The sequence below is a fragment of the Brachyhypopomus gauderio genome, chromosome 5 (assembly GCF_052324685.1).
Source record: "Brachyhypopomus gauderio isolate BG-103 chromosome 5, BGAUD_0.2, whole genome shotgun sequence".
In the NCBI taxonomy this organism is placed as follows: domain Eukaryota; kingdom Metazoa; phylum Chordata; class Actinopteri; order Gymnotiformes; family Hypopomidae; genus Brachyhypopomus; species Brachyhypopomus gauderio.
Window position 1 is genome coordinate 29733008 of NC_135215.1, and position 19393 is coordinate 29752400.

The window sequence follows — 19393 nt, forward strand, 5'->3', positions numbered from 1 at the left end:
ACAATTAGGTTGTATATTAGTTAGCACTGCAACACCTCCTTGTTCTGTATTAATGTTAGTCACAGTGGCTGGTAGCTATTGTTAATGTCAAACCTTGATTAGCCTACATATTACAAAGTTATTATTTATTAACAGTGACTAATTAATTAGACATTTTGGCCACAATATTAAAAGATCATGTGGCCTACTTAGGAGCTAGAGAAAAACCTCGAGGAAGCTGACGCAAGCTAGCTAATTTAGGGTGACCACATGGTTGCCAACTCTCACGCGAGACACACGCATTTGACCGTTTTCACACGCTCTCACGCCACACTTCCGATATCTAACGCCGGAAAAAAAATCCAGTTTATTTACCTCTGATCCACATATACTATTCAATTAGTTACTAGTTTGCTCTGGCGCCAACCACCGGCGATCGACAGATCGCGATATAACACTTAATTTGTGTCCATTTTACGTTGCCCCCCCCCCCCCCCCCCGCTCAACAACTTACGTTCTCTAAATTTCACGTGTAATTGAACGACGCAGTAAATGTTAGCGATCTGTCTTGTCAAGATGCGGTCACTAGAGGGCGGTAGTGACCCGTTAAAAAGAGAGCCGGGCAAATGGAAAACGCTTCATGCAAAACTGAACGCGAATAAAGGACATTTAGGAATAAGCTAAGGCAACTATTGTGTGACTCACTACGGACATTCACGCGTATTATAATGCGAAATTAATATATAATTTCAGAGGGGGTGGCAGCTTTGGCGTTGTAGCTAAGCCTATGAAAAGTTCATAGACGACATGGGGGCGGAACGAAGAGCTGCTGTGTATTTAATAAACATAATTGCAATCAGAAGTAATATACATAAGTATTATACACAGCAGCGCATTTGTCACAAGATACTACAGACATTTCAATGCAGTATAAGTATAACATGTAGAAACATACAAAGGTCCTAAAATACTGTGGTATAAAGGAGGAGCCTCGACAGAGTTTTTTTTATTCAACAATCCAGTTTATTTACCTCTGATCCACATATACAATAAAATTAAATCCATAAAATCACAAATTTTCCTTAAAACACATCAAAGTGACGTCGCCCTGCCACTGGGAGTGACGTCGCCCGTAGGACCGACGTTACAATACTGAACGAACTGCAGTAATTAGCAAACATCGAAATTTGAACTGTAGGCTGCTGATTATGGAGAATAAGAAATCAGTACCCAGTCAAAGGAAGACTTCAAACTTTAAAAAGCCCCACAAGGCAGCACTCATTCTGGCGCGGGGAGGTAGCAAAGGGATCCCCCTGAAGAACATCAAGATCCTTGCTGGGGTGCCCCTAATTGGATGGGTTGTGAGAGCAGCGTTGAACTCTTGACAGGTAGGATGGTCGTATGCACACAGTCTTACTTTTTATGGTGCTCTATGGTTTTACAGAAGACTAAACATATGTCTTGTGCTTGCTTAACTAGTTTGACATGATATGGCGGTGGAGGGTTGAGCAGCTTTATTTGATGGCAACGTGGAAGCTTATACAAACGATCTGACTGTCATAAAGGCAGAGCACAAACGATCGTTTATTCTGTTTTATCCCTATGCTGGAAATACCAAACATGCACTCTGCACTATTAGCATAACCTAATTTAACCAGTCATAAAATAAAAACAAAAGAAAAAAATATAACTTTTTCTGAAAGGTCATTTTTAGATCATGCAAAAGATGTAGCACCAGTGAAGAATCAGAGTACATTCATTAGATTACTTAAGACATTTATTAAATCTCGCTCTTCTCAGCAATTGTGTCCGTCCTCGCTCCGCAGCGCGAGCTGCGTTACAGATACGGTCACTAGAGTACGGTAATGAGCCGCTTAAAGAGCCGGCGAAAAGGAAAATGCGTAGTGCAAAACTGATTTAGTTCTATGTAAAAATATGAACGTGAATAAAGGACACAAAGGAATAATCTAAGGAAAACATTGTCACTGACTTCGATGCGTATTATACTGCGAAATAATATATAATTTCAGAGGGGGTGGCTTTGGTGTTGTAGCCTATGAAAAGTTGAAAGCCGACTTGTGGGCGGAACGGAGAAGAGCGGTTGTATTTAATGAACATAAATACATTCAGAAAGTATTATACATAAGAATTATACACTACCGCGTTTGTCTCAAAATACTACAGACATATAGACATTTCCATGCAGCGTCAGAATAGAGTAACAGCCTGTAGAGCCATACAAAATTCTAAAGTCCTGAATTAACTGCAGTAATTAGCAAACATCGAAATGTGTGTCGGCTGATTATGGAGAATAAGAAATCAGCACCCAGTCAAAGGAAGACTTCAAACTTTAAAAAGCCCCACAAGGCAGCACTCATTCTGGCGCGGGGAGGTAGCAAAGGGATCCCCCTGAAGAACATCAAAATCCTTGCTGGGGTGCCCCTAATTGGATGGGTTGTGAGAGCAGCGTTGAACTCAGAAACACTTGACAGGTAGGATGGTTGCATGCCCACGGTCTTATTTTTTATGGTGCTCTTTGATTTTACAGAAGACTAAACATATGTCTTGTGCTTGCTTAACTAGTTTGACATGATATGGTGGTGGAGGGTTGAGCAGCTTTAATTCATTGCAACGAACGTGGAAGCTCATACAAACGATCTGACTGTGTCATAAAGGCAGAGTACAAAGGATCGTTTGTTCTTTTATCCCTATGCTGCAAATACCAAACATGCACTCTTCACTGTTTTATTAGCATAACCTAATTTAACCAGTTATAATATAAAAACAAAAGGAAAAAAAAGATAACTTTTTCTGAAAGGTCATTTTAGATCATGCAACAGTTATAGCACCAGTGAAGAATCAGTGTACATTCATTAGATTAATCAAGACTTTTAATGTAAAAACTGTGTAACTAAGATTTGTTTATAATCTGATGAATTCAGTTGTGTTTCACTTTATTTGTAGAGGATATCTTGAGACATCACTGAATGTGTAACATGTTTAATACATATCATCCTAGCACACTCAACAAATATTACAGACATGCTTATTAAAACACTTTTATTATATGTTATTATAATGTTGACAACATTGTGTAACAGAATTTTGGTTAGGGGTAAGGTCATCTTTAGGGCCTTGGGGATGATTAGGATTAGATTTTGGTGTAAAGTTAGGTATGTCAGGTTGAGATCGTGTTTTAAGTGTTTGGTTAAGATTAGTTGGGCTGATTTGAAGTCTGATCAATGGTGTCTACCCTTGAACTGTAGCACTTTTGAAAAAACATGACTGGTGTCCCCTCCTCACCCCTCTCCAAACTCACTTTAAACCAAGCTGCACCTCTTTAGCACTAAACCACCAGCAAACACAAACTCCATGATGACCTTCCCAGCAACTAAGGCCGATTACAATTAAGTGCTGAACAGACACAACACTTTATTTTGTTTATCAGGACTGTGACAAATGTGTAGCTAAATGCAAAATATACACAAAAATGTTTTATATTTAACCACTGTGACTGAAACTATCTACAGTGTTCAACTTGTATTTTCTTGAATGATTACTTTTGTTGCAGTCGTCATGAGTAACTACAGAGCTTCAGTTCAAAATGTGTGGCTGGTGTGATCTCCTGTTTTTAGTGTGTGGGTGTCCACAGACCATGATGAGATAGAGAGGGTTGCCAAACTGTGGGGTGCTCAGGTGATCCGTCGGAGTCCCGAGGTGTCCAGAGATTCCTCCAGCTCACTTGAAACCATCCAGGAGTTCCTCAGACTGCGGCCAGGTACACTTATTTGGATGAGCACTGCACTCTGAAGTTTGGTAATAAAATGGAGCAGCACTACCGAATGCAAAATGATCCACTAAAACAAACCATATAGGTCAGGGACATTAGCAGTACATGGCTCTAAAGTTCTCCTGGCAATCTGAAAAACATTCTGTCCTTTGGTTCTGCAAACAACATAGATTTTTATATACAAATTATATATATATATAATATATATAATATATTATATATATATATTTATTCTCCAAAATCTTAAAAACGCATTACATTGAGAGGAATAAACAATGCTTACACGATAAAGTACTTTAATAAAATAACATGACAAAGTAAAAAAAGAGTTCAGCAAGTCACGCTAGGGTTTTATTACTGTTACACTTTTCTCCATTCTAAGAAGGAAGTAAACCCTAGTTCCAGATGGGTTTAAAAGCTCCTACCACAATCACAGTGGGGGTGTATGTGTTGAGGATACAGCAGGTTGACACAAAACCTTCACTACCCTCCAGTCTTCACAGTTAATGTGTTAGAGTGAGTTAAATATTTGTGCATATTTATTTCATGTCTTAAACAAAGTTTGCCCTTTACATGACTAAATATTTAGATTGTTTCCAGGACCTTAGTTTAACTAGGGCGGTAGTAATATGTTAATAATAGCTGTGACATCAAATCAAGGAACATAACATGTCTTGAATCAGTGAAGTCTCTCATAGTGGCCTTCAGCAGCTCAGCCATAGGAGTCCGTGGACCTGGAAAAGAGAATGTGAAGTTCTGGAGGCTGGTACCTGTGGGACTTAAGTAGTGAAGGAAACAAGGGAATAGAACTTGCAACTGACTATAATGGGTGGGTGATTGGGAGATGAGGAGACGAGAGAGAGAGAGAGAGAGAGAGAGAGAGAGTGTGTGTGTGTGTGTGTGTGTGTGTGTGCTGGGTGTACTGCAAAGGAGGGTGTGTGGAGTAGTTCAGCTTTCAGGAAAAATGCGTGCCTCACCTCTCCCTAATAGCGAAGGGCTCAGCTCAGAACACTCCCCTGCTCAAGGCTGCTCATTGTCACACATGCACACCTCAGTTTGGTGTCCCAAGTCACACTATAAGACACAAGCACAGTTATTTTGTATGAGCATAAAATATAAAAGTAGAAAGATGTATATTCTGATTGTTATTTGAACTTTTCACATTTGCTGAACAAGCTCCGCCCACATCTGTCTTCCAGAGGTGGACATTGTCTGCCATATCCAAGCCACTTCCCCATGTCTGCACCCTTACCACATCAACGAAGCTTTAAACATGATCACAGATGAGGGCTATGATTACGTCTTTTCTGTAGTGCGAAGACACCAGTTCCGCTGGTCTGAGGTAAACAAAGAAGGTAGGAGTGAATTGTTACTGCAAAAAATGCAAAATGCAAACATGCAAAACAAACAAAAAACAAACAAAGAAAATACCCCCCCAAAAAATGGTGATGCAAAGCAAAAGTAAACAATGTAAATTTAAAGCAAGAATAAATGTAACAAACATGAAGCATAAATACAATTTGGCTTTATGAATATAAGCAGAAGTGTAAATAATCCAGCTCTGCTTCAGTGATGGCACGTCTGTTCTCAATCCCTTCACAGAGGGAAAAAACACTGTTTCTCTGAACATGAATCCTGCCAAGAGACCCCGGCGACAGGACTGGGCAGGGGAGTTGTGCGAGAATGGCTCCTTCTACTTCTACAAAAGAGAAATCTTAGAGAATGGACTAAAGCAGGTATAGTATCTGCTGTAATTCATATTTCATCATGGGCTAATGATACAGGTCCAGACTGGTGCATTATAGGTCACTGTTATCATTAAAATCACTAATAAAACAATGCTATAGACATTGTTATGTCTCTGGTTTGCACTAAGAATGTCATTATATTTTTCCTTTCCAAGTGTGGGAGAGTGGCCTATTATGAGATGCTTCCTGAACACAGTGTGGATATTGATGTAGATATAGACTGGCCTGTGGCAGAGGAGAGGGTTCTCAGGTAGGAGGGGAAGGCATTACAACAAACCACTTTCTCTGGTATTTCTATATTTGTCCTCTTATTATTTTTTATTTTATTACCCCATTATTTATTTTGTTCTACTGAAAGGAATCTACATAGGCTCAGGTGTAATTTGGCCCAGGTGTTTGATAGTGGCCAGCCTAGTTATCACTGGAACTTGGAGCAGCATTTTGTGTGATTACGTAGTAGCTCCATTGTGGCTGTTAATAGAAGTTTAATTTGCATAAAGGTATATAATTTAAAACTGTATATCATTAAATATAACACTCAGCATTTGAGTCAGATTAAAGAGCTTTATCACCAGTTCATGAATTATGCATATTTTCAGGAACTAGGACCATATTTACAGGGAACAGGATACAGTTCTATACATTTCAACTGAGGTTAGATAAATCATCATGCATGGTTGCTTTGGTTGCTAAGATGGTTGCTACAATGAACTCCTTGTGGTTCTGTAGGTTTGGTTATTTTGGGCAGATGAAACCAGCACATTTCAGGCTGCTGCTATGCTCTGTGTCTGGCTGTCTGACTGATGGACAGATGTATACTTCAACCTCAGGAGAAGAGCTGGTGTCCACTAACACACGGGATCTCTCTGCCATACGCATGCTGCAGGATGAGGACACAGAGGTATGTAGCTGCATGTGTGTTGGTGTGTGGGGCCTTTTGAAGCAGGTGTGTTGGTGATTGACAAACACTGCTGCTGACTTGTTCTTACACAGCATTCATTATTCTGATGTTAAAACATTTGAGCATTAATGCTGAGAATTGGTTATGCATATCTTGTTGCTGACCAGTTTTCCAGGTGCTTTTCCAGCAGATAATACAATATTCCTTTTGTTTCACATATTAGGTGATCCTGATATCTTCCAGTGATGATCCAGTGCCCAGGGCCCTGGCAGCGAAGCTTGCCCAGAAAGTTGGCTGCACCCTCAGGTACAGTGTTGTGGACAAGCAGGCTGAGGTAGACCATCTGCTGAAGGACAGGAACCTCCAGTGGGAAGACGTGGCCTACTTCGGTGAGGCTCATAAACTGTATGAGCAACACATTCTTTACCATATTCAATTTCTATGGCAATTTACCCTCTATCACACTCACTTTCCATGTCCTTAGGCTCAGACACACAGGATGTGGCGTGCCTGTCGAAGGCTGGGCTGAGCGGAGTCCCCTCAGATGCCCCTGCAGCAGCTGTGGTGGCCGCCAAGTACACCTGCCACAGTCTGCCAGGGCGAGGAGCCCTCAGAGAGTTCGCCCAGCACATCCTACTACTGAAAAAGAAGGTGACTTCTAAGACGGATGAGGACCGCATTGATAGAAACTATTTTTAGAGCAAATAAAGTTTTTGTTTTTGATTCTTTGGTTATTTCTTATCTTTTCATCTTACTTTGTGGGATTTGTTGATGTATGTTGTTCCTTTTTGTTTTAAACCTGCTATGTCGGTCCTGTCTGCAGGCTTCTTGGATAGCTGCATTCATTTATATTATTATTTATTTATAACCTTTATTTAACCAGGAAGTCCCATTGATATTTAAAATCTCTTTTACAAAAGAGACCTGGCCAAGGTAGAAGAAGGTAGAAGAACCACAGAATAAGAATGAACAACATCTTAAAACGATTTACATTTAAATAATTATACATGTACAATATAATAAATACAACTCAATATAAAAATACAAAGAGTCTCAATAAGAACAAGCACAAGTCTCCATCATTACATTCTTTAAGGTAGCATTAAATCTATTTAAGGGCCAGTCATGGCCTGGTGGTAGGGAACTGGTCTTGTGACCGGAGAGTCGTGGGTTCAATTCCCAGACCTGAGGCCATGACTGAGGTGCCCTTGAGCAAGGCACCTAACCCCAACTGCTCCCCATGTGCCGGGTTAGGGCTGCCCACCGCTCTGGGCCTGTGTGATCCACAGCCCCCTAGTAATCACTAGTGTGTGTGTTCAAACTGCACAGATGGGTAAAAGGCGGAGGACAAATTTCGATTGCGGTGAAAAATCACAATTGACAAAAATATGGCACATTTACAATTTACATTTAAGGATGTGAGTATTTCTATTTTAAGCACTTTTTTAGATTATTCCATCCCCAAGTTTCCGAATAGGAGAATGCAATTTTTCCTAAATCAGTTGCCACTTGTGGTACATTAAAAAGCACCCACTTATTAGAACGAAGCTGATATAGACCAGAGCTAACAGACAGGAGATTACAAAGGTACATTGGAAATTAGCCAAATATTGCTTTATAGATAAAATTATTCCAATGCTGTTGTTTACAAATTGTGAGGGATGTCCAACCAACTAAGTTATAAAGAATACAATGATGAGTAAGAGACTAGAAATTTGTAATGAAGCGTAATGAAGCATGATACACTGAATCCACATGTCGCAGTATGTGGGATGCTGCATGTATGTACAATAGGTCACAATAATCAATCACAGACAGAAAACTAGCTTCTACAAGTTTCTTTTTAGCGCTAAATGTAAAACAGGATTTGTTTCTAAAATAAAAACCAAGTTTTGCTTTAAGCTTTGTAACTAAATTTGCAATATGTACATTAAAATACAGATTATAATCTATCCATATTCCTAAGTACTTGTAAGAAAACACTCTCTCAATGAATTTCCCTTCTAAAGACATAATATACACTACTGTATCATCAGCGTATAAATGTAATTTTGCTTTAATGTCTTTACCTAGATTATTTTATAAACATTTTAAACAGAATGGGCCCCAAGAACGATCCTTGAGGGACACCTTTTGTTACCTCAAGAGATTCAGATTCATAACCTTCGGCATAAACACATTGAGTCCGATCTTCAAGATAGTTTTGTAACCATGCAACAGCCTTCATACTTAAACCAATTGATCTCAATTTGGTTAGTAACAATTCATGAATAACTGAATCAAATGCCTTGGAAAGATCGACAAATAATGCAGCACAATGTTGTTTTTGTCCAAAGCTTCTATAATATGATTTGTCACTAATGTAGCAGCAGTGATAGTGCAAGGGCCACTTCTAAACCCTGAGTGAAAATTAATTTAAATGTTTTTGTCAGAAAAAAATGATTTACAATTGATTAAAAAATCTTAGGCATAACTGAGAGTTTAGATATTGGGCGATAATTATTCAGATCTGATGGGTCTCCACCTTTATATAAAGGGAGAACAGCCTGTTTTCCAACATTTAGGAATAGAATCGGAAAGAAGACAGATTAAAAATATGTATAGAATAGAATCAGTAATAAAATCAGCTGACAATTTTAGAAGAAATGGATCAAGATTATCAGGACCAATAGACTTTTTATGATCAATGTTTTTCTGAGCTTTATGAACTTCTAACACTAAAATGGGTCTGAAATGAAAAAGTTCCAAGTTTCCATTTTCATGTTCAGTTTCAGACATGGCAGGATGTGTGACATGTGTATGAACAGTTTGGTCAAATATAAAACCAGCATGAATAAAATGATTTGTGAAATGATTGACCATAGCTCTTTTGTCATTTATTTAGTCAGAACTAGAATCTGATTTGGCAGGTTTGGGGTCAAATGCTCACAGACAAAGATTTAACTGACTTCCAAAACTTTAAAGGGTTTTTTTTATTTTCTGTGACAGACTTCAGATAAACTCAGATTTTGATATCAGAATCATTAAAGTACACTTTTTTCCCATGCCAATTCAGCATCTGAGATCAAAGATACCTTGCTAAGCTAACTATGACACAGATCATGCAGAAAGGTTTGTTGATCAAAACTTAAAATGTCTTTTTAAAATGACACGGGGTTTTGCCTTAGGGATTTTTGTATTTCTTACACATTCAATAACACAATGTTCACTAACATAATTACAAAACACAGCAGTCTTATTAGTATTAGAACAGAATATTCTTATTCTTTATATTCTAAATTTGCTTGACTGACCTGCAGTGCATTGATGACCCATACTGTCGCTTGCTAAACAAAGAGGTACACAGAAAAAATTCAAACTTGAGCATGAGCAGTTCCTTTTAGCAACAAGCTAATCAGCCCCAAACTTGGTGCACAAAGTATCATCTTAAAAATGTCTCATCTCATCAAACATCTTAAAAGGCATAGACTGCCCCCTCCAACTTGATATAGAGCAAAATGGTGTCGAAAAACCAGATTCACAGAGGCGAAAAGAGCCAAGATACTGTGTACAGATCACTAGATAATCACAATATCACCTTAGTGTCACTGCTGGTCTCTGGACACAGCAGCTGTAAGAGAAATAGATTTTTGACACCCAAACATTAGTTTCTGGTATAGAAACAATTGAATTGCTTGTGCAACTCTGGACCAATGTATCTATAAAAGTTGTTCAAACAATCCAATCCAAGTTGTACTATTAGATCTGTTAATCACAGAGTTGTATAGTAACGAAGTAGAACTACTTCACTACAGTACTTAAGTACTAAAATGCTGTATCTGTACTTTACTGGAGTATCATTTTTTTCTCCTACTTCCACTTTTACTTCACTACATATTTTCCATTAGTTTAATACTTTTACTCCGACACATTTTTTACATGCTGTATAGTTACTCGTTACAATTATAAACATGTTAGCTGGCGCTGTCACCGGGTTAAGCGATCAGGCTGTCTTGTGAGAAAACTGTGCATGCTCCGGTCGCGTCCCATTAACTCTGCGGCTGCCTTCACTCAACACTTGAGTTTCGTAATCTAGGTTCACTTGACACGTTGTGACTGCCGCAAGGGTCCGCGCACAAAAATGATGCAATCGCGGTGGCTCCACCCATGCGCATTGGCCACGTGCGCAGTTGCGTCGCGAGGTCGTGCACCTCTCGATTTTTGTGCGTGCGAAGTTACAAGGTGGAATTCACGCACTCCTACGGCACTTTGAAGGTCCATTTTCAGTATTTTCCAGCACCTTCAGTTTAATTTACATATTTATACAAATACACATATACTCTAAATTATTCCAAATAATTCACTTATCTCATTAAAAGAGATGGTACCGTGTTTGGTAACAGCAGAAGAGCAGCATAAGTGCTGCATAATAAGCATATTGGCATTTTAATGTACATATATTGGCACCTTCCACACATTCAACATCGAGTGATCATGGCGGTGAGGAAGGAGACCACCCTGGCCCTACCTAGAGACAGTGTTTGCATTTGCTGGAGTGAAAGTCAATTCCTATAGGATGAAGTGCCATCTCTGCCTCCCTAAAGAAGGTGAAATATTGGCCTTCAAAAATTCACCTTCGAACTTGAAGAAACACATCAATGTAAGTTATAAATATAGTGCACAGAAGACACACCAGTTTGAGCTGTCAGTAAGCCCTAGTTAGGTTAGTTATCTTAACTAACTAACCTAATTATGTTCATGACATGCTGCAGTATTCACTTAACATTAGCTGGCAATCATAAATCATAAAGGCGATGTTGTGTTTTTAGCAACAGTAATCTGTGTCTCTTTTCATGCTGACTAATCATGTGCCCATTTATTGAGGGTAAACGCAGGGCAGTAGGCTCACCCTTAGAATCCAACGGACAGATTTTATGTTCAAAATACACCCAGTTTTCTCTAAATTAAGGTGAACTTGTACTTCTGCGTCAAACCTACGATGTAGCGGGACATAGGTTATCTGTTTTTTGTGTACGAAGTGTTAAGCCCAGTTTTTTTTTTGCTACTTGTTTGTACATACAGAACACTTGTGTTTGTGGCCTTTGACATCTTTGATTATTAAGAGATATATAAAAACAATTGATAATCAAACTTTGACAGCTTTCTTTAATTAATTCAAAACACAATACTTTTTGTGTACTTTTTATTTTCAGTACTTGAGTAATAAATTTTAGAATAAACTACTTGCAATACTTAAGTACAAAAAATGCAGAATACTTCTGTACTTCGCCAAGCAAATGTATGGATAAGCAGCCTTTAGCTATTATGCTGCACAGCTGTCACAGTACCTCAACAGAAATTCAAATAAAAAATAAAAGCCTACATATTCATATTCAGTTAGGCCCAAGTTTAATTCTCAGGGACAGTATTGCATATATATGAAATTCTGCTTTTCAATTCTCTTTGATTTATTTTAACTTTTGATTTAAATGCTTAAATTCTTTTCTTGTTTTGCAAAAACCTTCCTGAGTTTATTTCTCTCAGGATGTAATATATCCTTATTTTTTTATTCTTCTTTACCTAGGGTTCGTGCTATAGAAATAAACTTGCTTTAAAAAAGGAGTTGTGGTGCATTTTCCACATACACATAATGTGCTCCTAACTATCTTATAAATTTATGTAAATGCACACCAGATACTCAACAAAAACAACCATTCGGCAATTTATATATGTAACCAAAATGATCACTATCAATATATAATATCTTAAATCCTTAAAATAAAACAAAAGAAAAAGAAAATAGGTACAGATTGGACATTTGAGTGGACATTTGACATTTCTTACCAGCTTCACAGGCACGACCACACCAAAGTTGCGTTTGTCATCTCAAGAACGCTCTTGGGGTGCAGTGCTAGTGTCCAGGGGCCTCACTTATAAAGGGTGCGTACGCACAAAAAGGGGCCTGAAATGTGCATACGCATCATCTCACGTAAGATCTGTGATTTATAAAAAAATACTTGGCGTGAAAACGAGCGTATATTTAAGCAAAGTTTGAGGCATCCGTATCCCTTCAAAAGATTGCGGAGAGAGCGGGAATTAGTGACATCCATGTGGTAAGGTAGGGAATTGCAAGTAAATGCACAAGCCTTCATTCCTTCCGCTTATTAGTTCATAGTGCATAAATCAAGAGTAAGCATGGAAGATTAAAGAAAATTAAGCATCACTTGTTCAATTATGTTTTTGGTCTGCATTGGAGTGCATTGGAGTGCATTACTGTCTACAGATGATGAGCACAAATGTACCGATAATACCTATTACCATAATTGCCCAAAATTTTCAGTTGAGTACGTGCTGTCTGCACCCCAATTCACACCTAGGGACCAAGGTGTAACCACACCTGCAGCAAGTAATTCCAGCGAACGACAGCAAACAAGCAACCAGCGCCTTGTTTGAACAAACTGCATACTACTCGTGTACTGATTGAGCCCCAAATCAGTATGCAGTACGTGACCAAAATGAAATTTTCTAGTATGTGAACAGAGCTATCTTTGTGGTGTACTGCATCTGGTCATGTAAAATGAGTTGCAACTGCCGTTACAAAAAACAAGTTTTTAGTCTTGCTCGGATTCAATTTAGGGGTGCTTGAGCATACCTAAAAAAAAAAATAGACACAGCTATGTTCTGAATTGATCATGAAAAATGTCATCATGTGTTTTTCCAATACTGAAACCAGCCATATGAAGTACATAAGCAATATGTTTATTTGTTTAATTCATCTTGTTTTGAAAGAGTTTGATGGCAAAATGGACCCCACTAACGTTGAATTTCAAAGTTGGATGAGAATGAGTTGATCACAAAATACTGTAAATCGTTGAATGGTTGCACATTGTATTATAAAAATGGCACGGAGAATGCTATACACTCCAAAGCAAGAACTGGACATGCTGTGCAATATTGATTAGATGGAATCGGAGGGCGAACAATGTGAGGTATTGGATGGAGAGGGCGAAAGTGAAATGAATCTGAATCTTGAATCTGATTCAAATTCAGAATCGGACTCTGAAACTGAGTGGTGATGACTCATTTCCGGCCAAAGACGGTACGGTATGGGTTGAACAAACTGCTGGCAACCCTCGGGGTAGAGCACAAAAGTGCAATATTGTGAGAGAAACCCCAGGGCCTGTGTTATGCCAAGGACAAAATTAAAAGTCCACTGACCAGTTTACTGTGTTTGACTGACACAGAAATGTGGGGCGCAATTCTGAAATACACAGAGGCAGAAGCTGAACGAAATAATGCTCAGTTCAAATTAACAGCTGACGAACTGACAGCACTTGTGGGTCTCGTTTATTTGAGAGGTATAACAGCCGGTGAAAGCATGAAACTGAATGAATACTGGTCTGCTGACTTGGGAAATCCCATTTTCAAAGAGACAATGTCTCGACAGAGATATCATGCGCTATCTGTGCTTTCATGACAAGAACACAAGGGCTGCCAGCCTTGCGACAGATAAATTTGCCATGATTTCTGAGATATTTGATAAATTTGTGAAAAACAGTATTGCTTCTTACATGCCTGGTGAGAACATAACTGTGGACGAGCAACTGTTCCTAACTGTAACGAATCAAGGGGGGGCGGGTGTGATGCAAAAAAAAAAAAAAAGTATTAATGTGATTTATTAATTTAAACAAAGACCAAAAGGAACAAGAGAGAACAACTAAGGACAGGAGAATATATACTAGATCAAACATAAGCTAGACGCTAAATGAAACACCACTTTAAACACAATACAAGAAATATTAAACTTTAGACACACCACAGGAAGGACTACTCTACTTACAATAATGGATGAACTAACAATACTATAGCATGACACAACCATAACACAAACAGGACTGAATAAACTGAATGACTAGAAAGCAAGAAGACTAGAATGCACAGGGAATTTATACACGAACTTATAAGTGAAAGACGAAGGCTACAACAGAACCTAACTACTAAGGGGAACAGAATGACGGGGAGAAATATACGAGCGAAGAAAACATTAAATAGAGAACAAGGGAGGGGAACAAGATGTGAAGGAAAACACAACTAACAAGGAACAACTACATAAACCAACAAAGAGATATGAGAGAACTAAAACAGGAAAGACAAAACAGAACAAACCAGACCAGCACACGGGAGAAACGAAGGGAGGGTACAGGCTACTAAGCGCAGAGAGAAGCATACACTGGAGCGTGCAGGAAACACACACACACACACACACATATATATATATATATATATATATATATATATATATATATATAGAGAGAGAGAGAGAGAGAGAGAGAGAGATAGATACTTTATTTTATCCCAGAGGGAAATTCCTGAGTTCCAGTAGCAAGGTACTGGAAGAGTTGCATGACAAATAACAGCAGCATGACAAATAACAGCAGCAAAAAAGGTACATGACAAGAATTACAGCAGCCAGAATTACTCATTCCAATAATGGTGGAAGAAACAATGTGCAATAATGTGTGGAAGTGGAAGTAGTGCAATAATACAATATACAATAGTGCAAGTAGTGCAATAATACAGTAGTAAGTGGAAAATTTAAGTACAGGTAATAAAAAATAGCAATACTGAAAATAGAGGTAGGGTATGATTTGGGGGTATGACCATTAGAGTGACCGGAGAAGGTGTCACAAAGTTTGTAGTCTGCTGTGCTGAGATGAGTTAAACAGTCTTATGGCCTGAGGGACAAAAGACTTCCTGAGCCTGTCGGTGGAGCAGGACTTGGACAGCAGTCTGCCGCTGAATGAGCTCCTCTGCCGGGTGATCGTGCTGTGCAGAGGATGGTGAACATTGTCCATGATGTTCAGCAGCTTGTTGAGGGCTCTCCTCTCTGCCAGTGGTGTTAGGGGCTCCAGCTGTAAACCCAGCACAGAACCAGCTTTCCTCACCAGCCTGTCAATACGTCCAGCGTCCCTCTTGCTGATGCTGCCTCCCCAGCACACTACAGCATAAAAGAGGACGCTGGCTACCACAGACTGGTAGAACATCAGCAGGAGTTTCTGGCAGATCCTGAATGACGCAAGCCTCCTGAGGAAGTACAGTCTGCTCTGGGCTTTCCTGTAGAGGTGGTCGGTGTTCACTGACCAGTCCAGCCTTTCATCCAGGTGCACTCCAAGGAACTTGTAGGCCTTCACCATCTCCACATTGACCCCATCAATGGAGACTGGCTGCTGAGAGGGCCTGGACCTTCTAAAGTCTATGCACATCTCCTTGGTTTTGGTGATGTTCAGCTGTAGATGGTTAGCTTTGCACCACACCACAAAGTCCTCAATCAGGCTTCTGTACTCCATCTCCTGTCCATTACGCACACACCCCACAATTGCAGTGTCATCGGAGAACTTCTGCATGTGGCACGACTCCGAGTCATATTTGAAGTCTGATGTGTATAGGGTAAACAGGACTGGAGAGAGGACGGTCCCCTGAGGTGCTCCTGTGTTGCTGATCACTGTATCAGAGGAGCAGTCCCTGATCCTGACATGTTGTGGCCTCCCAGTAAGGTAGTCAGTGATCCAGGTGACCAGGTGCATGTCCACCTCCATCTTCACCAGCTTGTCTCTCAGCAGTCGGGGCTGGATGGTGTTAAAGGCGCTGGAGAAGTCAAAGAACATGACCCTCACAGCACCGCTCCCCTTGTCCAGGTGAGAGTGAGCTCTGTGCAGGAGATGGAGGATGGCGTCCTCCACCCCCACCTTCTCCCTGTAAGCAAACTGCAGTGGGTCCTCAGCATGGTGGACCTGAGGTCTGAGGTGACACAGCAGCAGTCGCTCCATGGTCTTCATCACGTGGGATGTCAGAGCAACTGGCCTGTAGTCATTCAGCTCCTTCGGGTGTGGCTTCTTGGGAACTGGAATGAGGCAGGTTGTCTTCCACGTGTCAGGGACCCTCCCTAGGCGTAGACTCAGGTTGAAGACATGCTGAAGCGGCTCCCCCAGTTGGACAGCACATGCTTTGAGCATTCTGGGGCACACTCTGTTCGGGCCAGCTGCCTTTCTGGGGTGAAGTCTCCTCAGCTGTCTTCTGACTTGGTCCACAGTGAAGGTGGGGGGACTGCAAGAGCTGTTTAGTCTACTCACTGATGGTGGTGCTGATGTTGGCGGAGATGGTGGAGGTGAGGGTGGTGATGGTGACGGGGGTCGTAGAGGTGAGGGTGAGGGCCGATTCGCTGGCCATGGTGACAGTGTGGTAGTTGCTGCAGGAGGGGGGGAGGTGCAGGAGTAGGGGGCTGCTGGGGGGGCTAGTGGGGGTGACTGGGTGGTGAGTGCTGCAGGGGGGGAGGGGGCAGCAGGAGCAGGACAGTCAAACCTGTTGTAGAAGTTGTTAAACTGGTTTGCTCTGTCCACACCCCCCTCCACTGAGCTGCTGCTATTGTTATTGCACCCTGTGATAGCTCTCATCGCACCCCAGACCTCCCTCATGTTATTGTCCTGCAGCCTTCTCTCCACTTTTCTCCTATAGGACTCTTTGGCCTCTTTCAGACGTACCTTGAGTTCCCCCTGTACGCGCTTCAGCTCCACCGAGTTTCCATCTTTGAACGCCCTCTTCTTCTGATTGAGGAGGTCCTTGACGTCACTGGTGATCCAGGGTTTATTATTTGGGAAGCAGCGTACAGTCCTTGTGGGAACAGCTACGTCCATACAGAAGTTCAAGTAGTCCGTAACGCAGTGTGTCACTCCCTCAATGTCCTCACCGTGTGGGTGCAGCAGCACACTCCAATCAGTGGTCTCGAAGCAGTCCATGAGGGCTTCTTCTGCTTCAGGAGACCAAACTCTGAATGAGCGAGAGGTAGAAGGCTGCCTCAGTACCAGTGGTTTGTACTGAGGCTGTAGGAAAACCAGATTGTGATCTGATTTCCCCAGTGGTGGTAGTGGGGTGGCCCTGTATGCGTCCCTCACATTAGCATACAGCAGATCAATAGTCCTGTTTTTCCTGGTGGGACAGTCCACAAACTGGAAAAAGGCAGGCAGGGTAGAGTCCAGTGTGATGTGATTAAAGTCGCCAGAAATCAGACAGAAGGTGTCAGGGTGCTGTGTCTGTAGCGCTGCGACGGTAGAGTGGATGACGTCACACGCTGCCTGCGCGTCCGCCCGGGGTGGAATGTAAACACAGACAAAGATGGCGTGTGAGAGCTCCCGCGGCATGTAATACGGTCTGAGGCTCACCGCTAACAGTTCTATGTCCCGACAGCAGATAACCTTCACGCTTACATGACCGGGGTTGCACCACCTGGTGTTGATGAAAAGCGCAAGCCCCCCACCTTTGCGTTTCCCGCTGAGTTTCGGGTCCCTGTCCGCTCGCACCGTAGAGAATCCAGGTAGCTCCACGTTAGCGTCCGGGGTGTCGGGGGTGAGCCAGGTCTCGGTGAAACACAGCACGCTGCACTCCCTGTAGAGCTTCTGGGTCTTCACCAGACTAGCCAGCTCATCGGTTTTGTTGGTCAGCGAGTTGACATTCAATCAATCAATCAATCAAAGTTTATTTGTATAGCGCTTTTCACAACACATGTTGTCACAAAGCGCCTTACAGGATTTAAAAGGTTAACAATACTACGGGTCCAGAACCCTAATGAGCAAGCCAAGGGCGACAGTGGCGAGGAAAAACTCCCTAAGATAGTGGGGAATAGGAAGAAACCTCGGGAGAACCAAGACTCAAAAGGGAACCCATCCTCCATTGGGCGGCCCGTTAACACACAGATTACACAAAATACAGACAAATACACAAGTCACACACAAATCACACAATCAGACTAAGTAAAGGTAAAAATGAAAGTTCTGGGTTATGATATTGTCACTGTAAATGTCTGTTGATGAACGCCAGGCTTTCATTCCGTGTCGGAGCAGCGATGCTGGTATTGTAGGCTCCGACTGCAATGTTACTCTCCAGGTGAACCTCGGAGAAAAGATACGAGATGTAGTAAATATGTAACAGATTAATCAAAGGCCAAACTAAACAGATGAGTCTTTAATCGAGTTTTAAACATTGAGACTGTGTCTGAGTCCCGAATAGAGGCAGGAAGATTATTCCACAATTGTGGAGCTTTAAAAGAAAAGGCTCTTCCACCTGCTGTGATCTTTTTGATCCTAGGAACAGTTAATAACCCTGCGTCCTGCGAGCGAAGTGAACGCGCTGGGTTATATTGTTCAATAAGTTCACTAAGATAGTCTGGAGCTAAGCCATGCAGCGTTTTATATGTTAATAAAAGTATTTTATAGTCAATACGGAATCTAATTGGCAGCCAGTGTAATGACGATAGTACGGGACTAATGTGATCAAACTTTTTAGTTTTTGTTAAAACTCGTGCTGCTGCGTTCTGAACCAGCTGGAGTTTGTTTATCGATTTACCAGAACATCCAGCTAGGAGACTGTTGCAATAATCTAAACGAGAGGATATGAATGCATGGATTAGTTTTTCTGCATCACTAATATTTAATATGTTTCTAATTTTGGCAATGTTGCGCAAGTGAAAGAACGCTACCCTAGTTATATTATTAATATGTGTATCGAACGAGAGATCTGGGTCTATTGTGACGCCCAAGTTCTTTACCTCTGCGCTGGGGGTTATAGTAAAAGAATGTAGATTCAATGCTGCATTATGTATCTTGTCTCTCGCAGCCCTAGACCCAACTATTATCAATTCTGTTTTATCGGCATTTAGTGCTAGAAAGTTACATGCCATCCAATGTTTTATCTCTTCTACACATTTCTCAATCTTACTGTTTGCGCCTAAATCATCGGGTTTTGCCGATAAATATAGCTGAGTGTCGTCTGCGTAGGAATGGAAACTGATGTCATGCTTATGCATAATTTCGCCTAAGGGTAACATGTACAGTGTGAATAGAAGTGGTCCTAGGACTGTCCCTTGTGGGACACCATATTTAACCTGCACAGATTTAGAGGTTTTATTATTAACACTTACACATTGGAAGCGGTCAGTTAAATATG

At 41.0% G+C, this 19393-nt stretch overlaps 1 protein-coding gene and 1 long non-coding RNA gene across 2 annotated transcripts in view; one reads left to right on the forward strand and one right to left on the reverse strand.

Annotated features, from left to right (window-relative positions):
- Window positions 1-1673: 1673 nt before the first annotated feature.
- Window positions 1674-9272, forward strand: LOC143515062 (N-acylneuraminate cytidylyltransferase-like). The gene is made up of 8 exons (XM_077006967.1): window positions 1674-2471; window positions 3615-3757; window positions 4969-5124; window positions 5372-5505; window positions 5673-5767; window positions 6247-6418; window positions 6642-6807; window positions 6903-9272. The coding sequence occupies exons 1-8, from the start codon at window positions 2284-2286 to the stop codon at window positions 7115-7117; spliced, it is 1269 nt and encodes a 422-aa protein (XP_076863082.1). The 5' UTR covers window positions 1674-2283; the 3' UTR covers window positions 7118-9272.
- Window positions 3989-19393, reverse strand: part of LOC143515064 (uncharacterized) — a 36545-nt gene continuing 21140 nt past the window's right edge. Inside the window, exons 2-3 of the long non-coding RNA XR_013131027.1 lie at window positions 5022-5106; window positions 3989-4843 (exon numbers count right to left, since the gene is read on the reverse strand). This is a non-coding gene — a long non-coding RNA (uncharacterized LOC143515064). The remainder of the gene's footprint in view (window positions 4844-5021; window positions 5107-19393) is intronic.